Raw genomic sequence first — 14590 nt, 5'->3', positions numbered from 1 at the left:
ATGAGGTGAAAGCATTGGGGTACTCAGCTGAATGCCATGAAGCATGTCCAGGCCCCCCAAGGCTGCCAGAGGGAGAGCCTCTATATGCATGATATTGGAAGTACTGTTTCCTGTCCCACCGGCAGGGTTTTTCGTGGTAAATAGATAAAGTGACTTCTCATTTATTGTTGGTTTTTTTTTCAAAATCTATTTTATTTCAACAATACAAAAGAAAAGAAGGAGGAGGAAGAAAAACTACAACAAAATTTCAAAACACATCAACCAGGGGGCAGCAATGGTACCGTACTTCATTGTACACTGTCATCCCCAGATGGCTTTTCATTTGTGAATGGCCTTCCAAATAGTTTTATTTCAGAAAAAAAAAAAAATTAATGTGTTGCTGGGGATTTAGCTCAGCGGCACAGTGCCTGACTGGTAAGTGTGAGGTCTTGAGTTCGATTCCTGGTACCAAAGAAAACAAACAAACAAACAAAAAAAAAAACCAATCACATGTAAAGGGGTTGAGTGTCTTGACTGTGGCTACACAACTGCATCAGGTATCTCACAGTTGCTCCTCCCTCCTTACAGATGATGTCCCCTGGAGTGACTTAGATGGCTCAGTTATTAAGGAAGCAGTCCTCTTGGGAAACTAGAAGCTGCTGCCAGGCTTCCAAAACTTTACCATGATGTTGTTAAGTCAGGTATCCATGTCAAGCAGAAAGACAGAACTATGAATCTTCAAGTTAGCCAGTATATTCTGAAGACTGACTTAAAGGTGAGCCCTGAAGTACTTGGGAGTTTGGTTCTACTTAGCCATCTTGGGAGAGCAGGCAGTGAGAGACCAAAAGGAATCTGGAGGTCAAGCCATAGAAAGACCTGGAAATCCTCATTTTACTATACTTGTGTGTTGCTGAGAAAGCCTACCTGCTTAACACAGTGTCAGTAGTAGTGATGGAGGGGTGGAGCTGAGGGTGTTAGCACATAGTGGGGAGGGGGTGCTGTAGGCACACACTGGGGATGCAGTGAATGGGAGCTATTACTGCTTTCAAGGTATTGGGATAACAATGAAGTAGCTAATGAGGACTACAGGGGATCCACCAAGAAGAGGGAGCTTATCTGATAGGTAGCTGGTTTCTACCAGTGACAGTCAGGAGATTGCAGATACACCTTTGACAGCCTTTCTGTGTCACAGGAGAACACTGGAGCTCAGAGAACCCAGCCAATGGAGAGCGCCAGGGTGCAGAGATGTGAACCCTATCCTGATGGCAGTGTCCATCTCGGACTGACTTCAGAACATCCAAAGGCCGGTGTAGACTTGGTAATCAAAGAGCAAAAGGAATCATATATGGCCTGCACTCACAGGCTAAGCACTACTGTAACACTAGTGGATTTGAGAGCCATGAATTACAATTAATCATCTACTTTAAACTGTATGTGCTGGGAAGTTAGGGGGCACCTTAGGGCAAAATCAAGATCCTTAAAATTACTAAGTTAAATTTTTTGGGTTTTGTAAATATTGCTTGGATGCAGAGCTAAGTAGTAACAATGAATTTATTTATAGTGTGATTGCTTCTTTCTTTCTTTCTTTCTTTCTTTCTTTCTTTCTTAGGGTTAGGGTTAGGGTTAGGGTTAGGATTAGGTCTTTCTTTCTTCCTTCCTTCCTTCCTTCCATCCATCCATCCATGCTTCCTTTTTCTTTCTTTTTTTTTTCATTTTTTTAAATATCCTTTGGCTATTTAGCTCCAGCTGCCCTTAAGCTCTATATAGCCCAGGCTACATAGAGACTTATAGGTTTTAAAGTAAGCATCACTGACTCCAAAGAAGTTGAAGAATACCATTATTATCCTGGGACATGTGATTTCTAGGAAGTTCAGTGAAATAAATTGACATTAGCAGAAATACCTGGGAAGAGAGGACAGTATTTGTGTTCACTGGGTTTTAAATTTATGTAAAATACATTTTATTTTACATATACGCTATTTAAAAAGAGGCAGTAAATGCATTTATTTTTATTTTTAATTTTTTTTTAAAAATTGGCATTATGCCAGGCATGGTGGCACAGACTTTTAATTCCAGCACTTGGGAGGCTGAGGCAGGAGGATTGTTTGCAGTGCAAGGCACTCCTGGACTACATAGCAAGGCCCTGTCTCAAAAACAACAACCTCCCCAACTCTCATAACATTGTATGTGTTTACTGTGAATATCACGATGTTATGAAGTCCATATTTGTTGTGGAGTAGTTAAATCTAGGTAATTACAAGTCACACTGTTCACACAGTTATCATTGTGTGCCAGAGAATCCACTCCAGTTTTCAAGAATACTAGTCACCTTGCTGAAAGTAGGTCTCTTGGAGTTTATTCCTGTTGAGCTGTTGAACTCTTCGGAACTCTGGTTATATCCCTTTGACCAAGCTTCCCCTTCCGCAGCCCCTCACTACCTCACACCTACTCAGCAGCTACCTCAGTAGTCAGCATTCTGCTACTTTACAGTATTAATGTTCTTCGATTCCACAGATGAGTAAGATCACACAGTATTTCTCTTCAGTGTCTGGCTATTTCACTTACTTGTTTCCTTCAGCTCGTCTCATGTTGTCACAAAGTCCAATATTTTATTCTTGCTTTGTCTAAGTAGCATCCCAGTGTATGTGTATGTGTGTGTGTGTGTGTGTGTGTGTGTGTGTGTGTGTAAACTATCTCACATTTTCTGTATTTCAGTTTTTAAATTAAAAAAAAATGATCCACAGCTCTTATACTTATTTATGTATTGTTTGCTTATTTTGCTAAGTTTTGTTTTGTGTTTTGTGGTACCGGGAATCAATCTCAGAACCTTGTGCTTACCAGGCAGGCGCTTATGCCACTGAGCTGCATCCCAGCCTTTATTCAGTTTTTGAGGGACACCTAAGATGATTCCATATCTTGAATATTATGAAAAGTGATTGACTCCCCATGGGGGCGCAGCTGTCTCCTCAAAGGAGCTTTCAGTCCTTTTTGTTAGGTGTACCCTGTTGTGTGATTTCTGGATCATAGTAGTAGTTCTTCTTTTAATTTATTTTTGGTACAGGTTGTTGATATGTTGCCAGGCTGGTTTCTGTCTCCTGAATTCAAGTGGTCCTGCTGCCATAGCCTCCTAAGTAGCCGAGACTAGAGGTAGATGCTACCATTCCCCACTCATTATTGTTATTATTATTATTTTTGAGGAATCTCTACACTATTTTACCTATTGGCAATAGTAATTTGGATTCCTGCTGATTATAAGAATTTGCTTCTGCCCACAGCCTTGCAAAACAAACACTTGTTATCCTTTTAAAATGCTTTACAATGTAGACTAGTATTATCAATTTTGGTTTTTTTTTTGGGGGGGGGCATAAATGACAACACTAATCCACAGCTTTGAAGCCAGTTCTGGACCCTCCCCACAATGGTACTGAGACTAGTGACAAAAGTTTGCTCAGTCATTTTAGACCAGTATACTTTACCCTGATTAGGGGATTTACGAAGAAACAGCTACCTGGCATTGGAAGGTTTGGCACTCATGCCATTGACAGAGCAGCTGGCAGTGACATGAGAGGTCTGAGATGACAAAGAAACACCTATGCCTGTTCATCTTCACGCTCTTTCCCCCAAAGAACAGAAAAGACCAAATAAGTTTAACATTTTGCTACCTACTTATTTGTACTTTTTGAATCCTTTAAAAAATACAGGGAGTCAGGGATTTAGCTCAGCGGCACGAGCCCCTGCCTGGCAAGTGCGAGGTCATGAGTGCCATCCCTGGCACCAAAAAGAAAAAAAAAATTACAGGGTTGGGGATTTAGCTTAATTGGGCAGCACCTGCGTAGCAAGCATGAGGTCCCGAGTTCAATTCCTGTATGCTCCCCCAAAATCAATGGTACAATTTCAGTAATTATATATAGGCAGTTTTATATCTTGATTTTCCACTTTACTTGAGAATGTACTATCCCATGTAATTTTTTGTGCTTTTTAAAATTTTTTAATATTAGGCACAAAATTTTCGTTTCAATAATCTAATAGGAATTAATAATATTATCTTATCTATCTTGTATGTATTTATTTTTCCTTTTCTTTGTTTTCTTTCTCCCATCCCAGTTTCACTTTCTTTTTGAACAGTTTCTTCCCATTCACAGTATCTGTTGTTTATTTTGGACCCTACTTATTCTTTCTGCTTCAGAGAGCTAAGTATTAAAACAGAAGCAGTAAATCTTTTGGACGAAAAAGCAGGTACAAATCTTTTCTTTCTGTTCTTTGTTTTCTGTACCAGGGATGGAACTTTGACCTCATGCGTGCCGGGCAGGCCCTTGTGCTGCTGAGCTACGTCCCTAGCCCGAAATTTTAGAGACACAGGTGTAGGCAGAGAGTTCATGAACAAAACTCAAACTGCGCAGGAAGTCCTTCAGAGAATCAGCAGCGGGGATCTCATCTTATTAACAAGCTTTTGCACATCAAAAAATAGGAATACCCAGCAGAGTGAAAAGACAACTCACAAAGTGAGGAAACATTTTAGCCAACTGACCTTCCGACAGAGGACGTACATCTACAACATATAAAGGACTGAAAAAAGTCAGACCCTCAGAATTCCAAGGTCCAACCCAAAAATGGGCATCTACGCACTTCTTAGATTGAAGAAATACAAATAGCAAATAAATGTATGAAAAAATGATAACATTGGTTGCTTGAGAGATGCAACTTATTCTATGTAGTTTTTTAAAACTCTGTAAACTTGTTTTATAAATTTTATTTTAAAGATAAAATATTTGTATTTTAAAGAGAAGTAAAAATTTAAAACGAGATAATATGATACATATTTTTCAATTTTTATTCTTTTGCTTTATCCATCCTTCTCTTGTCCTTTCCCCATCCCAGTTTCTCTTTCCTTTTGAATAGTTTCTTGGCATTTCACACCTTCTGTTGTACAATGTGGATCCTATTTACTCTTTCAGTTTCTCACACTCGGGAGACAATAAGATGTTTACATGTGTGAGTCCGATTTATTTTAAGAGTGTGGTCTCGAGTTGCATCCATTTACCTTTTTTAAAAATTTTAAACTCCAACAAGACCACACAGAACAAGGGTAACCAAGACAATGCAGCAAAATCGGTACAGAACTTCAGAGCAGGATGCCAGGAAAACAATAATAGTATTTCTTGTTATCTTCCCAATAGTTGTCCTTTCCATCAGGTATAGCAAAATCAAACCCAAAACAAAACACTATAAAACCAATGAAAGTATTGAGTAAAGCAAAACAATTAATCAGACCAAAGCAAAAAAAAAAAAAAATGAAAACAGTATTAGACTTCAAAGGCAAGACAGAAGGAAATCCCCCATATTTGCTGTATTGCATCCTGTTACCCTCCCCAGAAAAGCTCCGAGCACTGGCCCTAGGCCTGAAAAATCAACTAAAGAATACAAGCATTTAGGAGAAAAGTAGAAAACCAATGGCAGAAAAGTAGCATGGCAGAAATGAGACAGAGAAGGTTGGTTATACTCTCTAACATAGGTGGCCTTGATACACTAAAAAAGAAAAAGAATCAGGCAGAGTAGAGCAAGAGGTAGGGTCCACCAAGATACTCTGTATAGGAAATATAATTAAACTGAAAAAGGGTTTATGGACTGAAAATCAGATATGAGAAAACAATGCTCTATGTGACATGAAACCAGAGAGAAATAGGGGCAACTTGATCAGCACCTGCAGATAGGTTGGAAAGATAGGAAACTTATGTGCAGTAGAGAACTACTTAGCTATAATGAAGGAAAACCTTTAGGCTAAGGTTCAGAACCACTTAGGTAAATAGCAGGTTGCCCACCCTCAATCTAAAAACTGTTGGAGTTGGTGAGACCCAAAATGTGCAACACCCTTTGAGAGTGAAAGGGGAGGATCAGTCTTTAAAATGAAGGCAGAGGATATTGTTAACAGTGTATCAGGATTTAAAACCCACATTGATGACACTGCTCTATTTTGATAGATTATATTCTGTTCCAGTTGGTCTACTTGTACTAAATACAAGGGCACTGACAACTATCCCAAAAATAGCACAACATAGTGCGGTAATAATCCTTAATTTCCTACTAACTTAATGTGAAGCCATGTATAACTTAAACTGATTTATCATGACTGATCTTAATTGAATCTGGTTGTTAGATTGCTGTTTTGCACTGACAGATTTTATTCAAATCTGTTATGATTGATATTATCAAGTCTGAGAGTATAGGCAACTACACTGAAGATGAAAAGATTCACTAGGATACCCACTCTGTTTGATTATTACCTGCTTTTGAAGTTTTACACAGTGTCATGGTTTATGTCTGTGGCCCCCAGGTCTCATGAGTTTGCATTGTGCATTTGTGATGGTTCATTGTCTAGTGCTTAGATTAATGGTGTCAGTGTTCCACCCACGTAGGAATGGAGCCAGGATGTGATGTAATGGCAGGAACAAGGCGTGTCTTGCTCTCTTTCCTGGTTCCTGCTTGCTGTTTGCAGTCACCATGAACTGTGGCCCAGCCATGCCACTTGCCTTGGAGCCAACTGAGTGTGGACTGAAACCTCCAAAAACTGTAAGAAATAAACCTTTCCTTTCCCAACTAGGACTTCAAGTATTTTGTCTCAGCAATGATTAAAAAGTAACTAAGAGAGAATTTGGTACTGAGGAGTGGGGTCGTTTGCTGTGACTATACCTGACCATGTTTTTTGAGAGGCTTTGGAAATGGCTTGTGGACAGAGTTTGGAAAGGTTCGGACATGTTGCCTGGATGCATAGAGCTGGAACAGCTTAGGCTGTTTTGTAGAGGAGATTCTGGTCAGAGCTTAGGAGAACAGAAGGCTGATAAAAAGCCTCATGGTAAGGACCAGGCTTGGGAGGTTTCTGCTGGGAAGAAGGACTGCATTGGTTGTTGGACTCCCCATGATTTACTGTGCCTGCCTGCCATGCCTGCTGTGCTCAGTGAAGAGTCTCATAAGACTCATCTAACAGGGAGGGTGCAGAACCTGCTGAGGTTTTCCTCTCAGAAAAGACCACCTGATTTTCTGGGCTACAGGACACATCAGGGCCAGACCTGATGCTCAGAAGCAACCTTGTCTAATCCTGGGAAGTGAAGAGACTGCATCCTGGAAATTCTCCTGCAAAATCATCATCCTCACCTTCCTACAGTCCACCCTCCTGTGACCTCAGGCTTGAGAATTGTTATAACATGCAATGCCTCTTTGACCCACAATGAAAGCCATGAAAGGTCCCCAGGCTCTCCTAAGTGTTTTCTGTTGAATTCTTCCAGGCATTGATCTTCTGGATTTGAGGACCGGCATCATGAAAAACTGAAACTAATCAGTGAATGGGAGGCTACTTCATTGCCTTTCCAAAGCCAGGCATTGGCAGCCTCCCTTTAGTACTCTCCAGCTTCATGCCACCTCTAAGAAAATGTGGCATCATAGGGAAGAGGGCTCTTGAGGTGTCTGGAAGGACCCCTGACTGCAGTAATCACAGACAATTACTCTACTTTGTAATAAAGGAGATTGCACTGTCCACAGACAGCTTGGAAATCTTGTAAACAGAGTAGCATGCTAGCTGGATTTGAAGATTTTTGGCACCCTGTAGGACACGCAGAGTAAAACATTGCTTGGTGTCCTGATTCACACTAATATTGAGGTCAAGTATACTCATAAGAAAGTCATAACGCTTGTCTTTTTGATTCCAGTAGTTTTCAGATCCAAAATTTACGTAATTTTTTCAGTACTGTGTTACTCTTAGGGATTTCAATATTTTTATTTCTGTAAATGAAAATAAGAGGTCTTAAGACCCTTATTACTAAAATACTTAAGAATGACATAAGGTGGGATTGCCAGTTTGTTAACTGTAACTCAATACACCTATTGATAAAGCACACCTGAATAGCAACAAACTGTGGAACAGCATTGTAAGAAGACATCTGTGCAAAGCATGATTGAGATTCCAGCTCAGAAAACAGGAAGTCTCAGAATTTCACCTATGTAGCACACCAGACTACAAGAACCATGCCAACAGAGGACATGGAAAATGGCTTAAAATAACATCTTTCTGAGGGCAGATAGTCTGAGCCAAAGGGGAAAAGTATGTGGTTTTCACATTCTCTAAGGAGGAGGTGAGGTCACCAAACAGCTATGGAAAGAATCTACTAAGAACACCCATGGTGAATTAGGAGATAGTGCTGGGTTGACAGTTATGGAAGGTGTAATACACATCTATCCATCAAAATATAGTGCCTATGAAATAATGCTTTCAAATGCATGGAAAAGAAAAGAAGACAGAGCATAGAGACAGAACATAGATAGATAAATAGGTAGATAGGTAGACAGACAGATAGATAGATAGACAGAGATTGTTAGAGCAGAAAATGCCCAGAGTTTAGGACATGAAGAAGATTCAGAGTTCAGGTAGCTGACACTTTCCTTTCTGAAGGCCAGAGAGGAGAGAACAACAGAAGGAGAAAACATGCCATCCTAGGTGGGGGTTATTTGAGGATTCAGCAGACCAAATATGAGAACAAGTATGTGAAGAAAGTGTGGCCGATGCTGGGAAAGCATCTCCCCATCAAATGGATAAAGAGTAAGCCAGCCCAAGTCTCCAGGAGAAAAGAGATCAGTGATGCACCCCACCCAGGGAAATGAAGAGAACAGAAAGTCTCATCCTTCAGCTGGCACTGGCAGGGCCCTCAGAAGGTCTTGCCTGTGTCCTGTAAAAACATTTCTCTGCTACAAAGCCCTGTTTAGAATCCCTGCAGTTCATCAAAAAGCAAGGCTTCAATGTCAAACCTTTACCAACTCACCAAACTTTTCAGAGCACAGCTCATGGATCCCTAGCAGTGTAGGAGATTTCAGCTGTCAAGAATAAGAATCTAAGGACACATCCAGCCAGAAACTATCAGAGACACAAAGCAGCAAGAAAGCACAACTCTGCTGAGTAAAGGAATTCTGAATAAAGGTATCCAGGTAGGAAGAGCGGGGAAAACTCTGGCCTTTATTTACACATGGTTGCCTATGAAGAAAATGTAGTAAAACTGTGCAGCTTAGACACAGTGTGAGCTCTGCATGTTTGCAGGAAATGCTTCCAGTATATTTTGCCTAGCTGCTGTAAGGACATGTGAAAATTAAGAATGAGGAGTTTAATTCTCCCTTTAAAAAGACACTGCCTGTTATTAAAGCACTTACCTAAGAGAACTTGTAAGTTTTTTCTCTGACTCTGAAAGGCATTTAAACTTTTCTGAAAGCTAAAAGAAGGGAGCAGGCCTCTTGACACCCTCAAGACCATGGAAGGTCCTTATTAAGGCCATCTCTTTGAAATGCAAACAGCAGCAGAAATAGTGGAAATAACGCCTCCACCCTTCATTTCAGTTAGTGTTGGGGAATAGAAACCTAGTATTGGGGGCTCCTTCCCCTATGTGGCTAAAGTACCTCCAGTCATAAAAGATGTGTGATGTGCATGCATGAACTCCCTTAAAGAGTGTAAACATTAAGCAGATGAATACTTCTGGGACTGCAGTAATTACTAACTAAACCACCGATGTTGAAGGGAATGATACACAGGAATCTCTGTGAATCCTCATCCAAACAGGAGGGGGGGATTGAGAAGTTCAGATGTTCTATAATGTCACTGTACTGTATGTTTCTGCCTCCACTGAAAACATTTCCTCTAATATATTTAGGGACAGACCAATCTCTTGCAAATGAAAAACTGATGAGACAAATCTAATATTAGCCTTGCAAATAAAAATTGCATTTATGCAGTTGCTATTCATTTTATACATGAATTCAATTCTCAATTCTGACATCACAGTGCAAATATATTTCAAAATGCTAAGAATAGTTAATGCTGAAAGTCAAGACAATGTTTTTCATGTCCTTGCTTTCCCCAAAATATCTTCAATGACCTTGTCTACTAAAACTCCAGAATCTCTCTTCTCCCAAGAACAAATGGAAGGAAAACTGGGAGAACCATTGATAAAACCAGACTGAGACACTGAATAGAAGTTGATTTTATTTTCATCAGAACAAGCCTTCATTCACGGGAGGTCGATCCAGATCCAAATCAATTGACAGGGCACCCAAGGAATCCCTGAACTAGGAAAGTGACTGCATAGGGCTGGAGGATAGATGATGAAAACTGAATCCTCTTTTGCAGCTTAGGCTTGTCCAGAAACTATTGCTCACAGCTTTCCAGTACTGGATAAACCAGGAAAAGGAGGTCCAGCAAGTAGGAGACAGAAACTTGTAGAAGGTGTGAGTTTTCTGAAGTTATCAAGCTAAAGGAAAGAAAAAGGGAATCACAGCACCCATGCTCAGGTTCCCCCTGCAGGTCTCTCCAATGTTGAGCATATAGTTTAGAGCCCACCACTCCCCACCCCGCTCAGGCGCCAGCGGGCTCCACACAGCACGACCTCTCTGTAGACAGCAGCTGTGGATCTGCGCTGGCCCCTTGGGGCACCCTCAGCACCAGACATCTGCTGTCCCCCACACAGCCTCTCGCCTCCCACTCACATATTCAGGTCGTTGCCGCTCACTGTGATCTCTCTGTGAACGCCCCTTATCGGGGGATCAGCTTCCAAGGAAAGATGTAGGTGAACAAATTCTGCATCCTTGGCGTCGCAGAAAGGCAATGAGAGGCGGCTGGTGGACATCTGGTTAAGGCGACTGTGACTTAGGCTGCTTTCTCCCTCTGGCCACCATGGCACACTACAGAGTCTCTTTGGCCCCTGCCCCTCCTGGAACCTCGTCCCACCCAGCCCGCTTTGCCTAGCCCTTGGGGTCCCCATCTCCACTCCCGTTCCCTGTGGGCAACTCTTTACCCTCACGGCGACCCAGCCGCTCCCGGACAACCTCCAGCCCCACCCTCAGGAAGGATACAACTCATGGAGTTCTCCTGTAGAGGTATTTCTGCAGCGCTCAGGCCCCTGCCCCATGCCCTGTTCCTCGGGGCGGTCCCTGGCAGCAGCGCCTTCCACTTGTACCCATTCCCCGCCTTCAATAAGGTCGGCAGCAGCGCCTTCCACTTGTACCCAATCCCCGCCTCCAATAAGGTCGGCAGCAGCGCCTTCCACTTGTACCCAATCCCCGCCTCCAATAAGGTTGGCAGCAGCGCCTTCCACTTGTACCCAATCCCCGCCTCCAATAAGGTTGGCAGCAGCGCCTTCCACTTGTACCCATTCCCCGCCTCCAATAAGGTTGGCAGCAGCGCCTTCCACTTGTACCCAATCCCCGCCTCCAATAAGGTTGGCAGCAGCGCCTTCCACTTGTACCCAATCCCCGCCTCCAATAAGGTTGGCAGCAGCGCCTTCCACTTGTACCCATTCCCCGCCTCCAATAAGGTTGGCAGCAGCGCCTTCCACTTGTACCCAATCCCCGCCTCCAATAAGGTTGGCAGCAGCGCCTTCCACTTGTACCCATTCCCTGCCTCCAATAAGGTCAAGCTCTTCAGGACCTACTGGTGCACCTACGTCGCCCTCCTCTCCCTCAGCACCTCCCTGGACATCTGGAGCCCGCATTTCTCACAAGGCTCTGGGGGCTCCCAGCCTCCATCGAGTGCACCGCAGGCACACAGGTTAGCAGAATGCAGGGAATGCCAGGAGCCTCAGCATTCTACTCACAATGCAGCTTGTGATGCGCACAGCGCCTGCGCAGATAGACCCTCCGCTTTAGGCGCCAGCCAATAGTGGAGTCCCACTGAAACTTCCATGCCACCCACGGGCCCCTGAGAGACCCTGTGGGCCGTGCTTCAAAGGAGTGGAAGAAGTTAAGAATATGCCCCGCCAATGTATGCAACTTTGGAAGGCTATTTTAATTTAAAGGCATTTGAATCAGAGAACATGCACGTCCATTCTGACCTTTCTTCAGGTCTTAAAAGTTATAGAAGAATTTTTATTATTATTATTTTTAATTAAGGGAATTTAAAAAAAATTAGCAGGATATATTATAGTAAATTTTTTGATTTCCTATTAACTCAATTTGAAGTCCCGTGTTGCTCTCACCATCTTGTTTTGACTGATTTTACTCTATTCTGTTCTGTTTGATATTATCAATTTTGACAGTATGGGCAACTACTTGGCAGGCAGTAAGATTCACTATAATGCCCATTCTGGTTTGACTATTATCTTCTTTTGAAGTTCAGTAATGTCTCCAATGTTTAGGTTTTATTGGTCTTGTTCTGTACTGTTTTGTTCACTTTTATTATACCTGATGATATAGGCAATTCTTTTCAAAGTAGTAAGAGGCATTATGGTAACCATTGTTGATTACCTTTTGTTCTGGTTTTACATCATGTAGTATGCCCATTCTTTGTTTTGACTGACTGCTTTGTTTTGTCACATTTGGTTTTATTCTCTTCCAAAAAAAGTAGTAAGAATGGTGGCGGTAATAAAACCCAAAATGTGTAAATGTTATAGTAAAAAGGAGAGGAAAAGAAAGTGCTCTAAAGGACACAACTTCAAGTGTGTTTAGGTGTGTAAGACAGATGACCATATTACTAAGTTTCTTTGGATCATTGAACACAATTGTTTGCAGTCTCACTGTTTGAATGTCTACTTTGTATGCTTAATTTTGTAACTTGATCAACTATTTCAAAGATGACAATATGTAATCTATTAACTAGTGATTTCTTACTGTTTATTTCTTTAATTCTGTATTACTTGCACCCTTTTAGTGTTTTGCTTTTTTTTCTTAAAAAAAAAAAAAAGAAATTTCAAAGTTATATATGCCATCCTTAATGCTTAAGGAAATTTACACTTCGATTCTGATCAGAAGTCATGCCAAGGGAATCTAGTAGAGACCACGTTAAATGACTTTTATTTTTTTAACTTCCACATAGTCATGTTGACATTGTTTTACAACACTCTACATGTTCCCACATTCAGTGTACAAGGGTTGGGTCCTCATATCCTCACCAGTACTCCTGTATACATTAACATACGTTGGAAAGAATTGTGTATTTTCTCCCATTTGCATATGTCTCCATCAATGTAATTGTTGCACTAAGTTAAATACTAATGGAGGTGGAATTAAAACAATGCCTCTCTGATTGGCCAGCACAGAGCAAAGACATCAGAGGGTCTCCAGGTGATGTTAATTCCCATTGTCCCCTCATCTCTGAAGTGTCTTTGTCCTTCAAGAGCAAACCTTTTCCAGGCCATTTTGTGCTAGTTGCACAGGCTTGTTTCTCTCTAGGCCACACACATGCCTCCGGCAGGTGTCTCTTTTACTCCTCACTGTAGACTTCTGCTCTTCCTCCCCAAAATGTGCTCTCAGAACTCTCATAATTCCCCTGTCTCCCATGACTCCCCTATAGAGCTGTTCTTCATGATTATTGAGCTGGAGGAAAACTTGGCACTTAGGAAACATGACCATGACCATATCACAGGTTGAATGGTCCCCAGGTACTAGACCACAAGCCATTTGATGCTTTGAGCCTTCTGGGACCATCAAGCCACAGCATACTCTATTCTATGTCTGTGAGAGTGATAGTAGAAATCACAACTGCTAAGATTGAGGCAGCGAATATACAAGATGAGAAAGGAAAATCTACTAACCCCAGTAAACACCCCTCCCACACATAGTGATGGAAGTTTAGCAAGGGCGCGGAGGAGCCCATTAAAGGCTGAAACTAGGCATAACCTTGAGTGTTGATATAAATCAGTAAAGTTCATATTTCTCCTCCATCCAGTTTATCTTGTTTTTGTGATTTTTAAAGGAGTTTCAACTTCTCAAAAATGTGTCCGTAGTAGAAAGGGCCAGGCACAGACACAGAATGCTTGTAGTGTTGCGGCTGGACAGTGAGTTTCCCATAACACTCCAGTGGTAGTTATTTGTGCTTATGGAACTCTGTTTTTGCAAGTGATCCTCAGGATTTGACCTGTGACAGAATGTGTACATGTGGACCACACCAGCACATCTGTTGCTACTCCTTTTATAACCAAGTTTGCTCTTTAGAATCAGAGTAGGCACAGCAGCTTCTGTCACACACACACACACACACACACACGCACGCGCACACACACACACACACACACACACGGACACTCATACACATCTACCAGCAGTCCTGCTGAGATGTTGCCTTGTGGCATGTTCACATTGGCAACTCCACTGATGTCATTTCTTCACTTGCGCCCCTATACAGGGCTCTGTCACATCAATATCTTTTATATTCCATTGACAGACTTGCCATCCTTGTTTCACATACTAAATTCATGTTTCCATATGGACAGACTGAAAGATAGGCTTGCGTGTTGTATGATGGTGATACTGAACCTTTTAGAACCTGGCATGACATGTGTGCAAACGGTTCCAATCCCAACACCCATTGGTGATTCCTTGCTCTCTTTGGCATATTTTCCGTTATTCTAAGTTTAGTGAGTGTAGTGACTTCCTTTGTAGCTACCTGCATACAGTAAAGACAAAATTAAAGAAAATTGCTGCATATATTATGCCAGTAAAGGGACTGAAGGCCAAGGACCAAATTCTGACTAATCTCTACAGGTGAAAGAGAAATGTTATAGGATTCTGGTACTACAGAAAGCAAGGAGTAGTGCCAACATGAGGTCTGCCTGGCATGCCCAGAAGCAGACATCAACAGAGGAAAATA

The 14590-nt window shown here is 41.8% G+C and overlaps 1 protein-coding gene across 1 annotated transcript; it reads right to left on the bottom strand.

Annotated features, from left to right (window-relative positions):
• Positions 1-9987: 9987 nt before the first annotated feature.
• Positions 9988-11498, bottom strand: LOC134475330 (uncharacterized). The gene is made up of 3 exons (XM_063245596.1): positions 10861-11498; positions 10495-10623; positions 9988-10259 (listed from the first exon to the last, which is right to left on the bottom strand). The coding sequence occupies exons 1-3, from the start codon at positions 11496-11498 to the stop codon at positions 10157-10159; spliced, it is 870 nt and encodes a 289-aa protein (XP_063101666.1). The 3' UTR covers positions 9988-10156.
• Positions 11499-14590: the final 3092 nt, after the last annotated feature.

This window comes from Cavia porcellus, unplaced genomic scaffold (assembly GCF_034190915.1).
Source record: "Cavia porcellus strain 051 isolate PalLab524CR breed Dunkin Hartley unplaced genomic scaffold, mCavPor4.1 scaffold_3, whole genome shotgun sequence".
In the NCBI taxonomy this organism is placed as follows: Eukaryota; Metazoa; Chordata; class Mammalia; order Rodentia; family Caviidae; genus Cavia; species Cavia porcellus.
Note: the sequence above shows the minus strand (reverse complement) of the source record. Positions and strands in the feature narration are given on the sequence as shown.

Excerpts from the sequence above, each read along its gene's own strand:
- LOC134475330 (XM_063245596.1), bottom strand. The coding sequence starts at position 11,498 with ATGCGGGCTCCAGATGTCCAGGGAGGTGCTGAGGGAGAGGAGGGCGAC. Across the intron at positions 10,624-10,860 it reads ACAGGAGAACTCCATGAGTT|CCGCCTCTCATTGCCTTTCT; the intron begins GTATCCTTCCTG and ends GATGTCCACCAG. Across the intron at positions 10,260-10,494 it reads AGCGGCAACGACCTGAATAT|CTTGATAACTTCAGAAAACT; the intron begins GTGAGTGGGAGG and ends TCTTTCCTTTAG.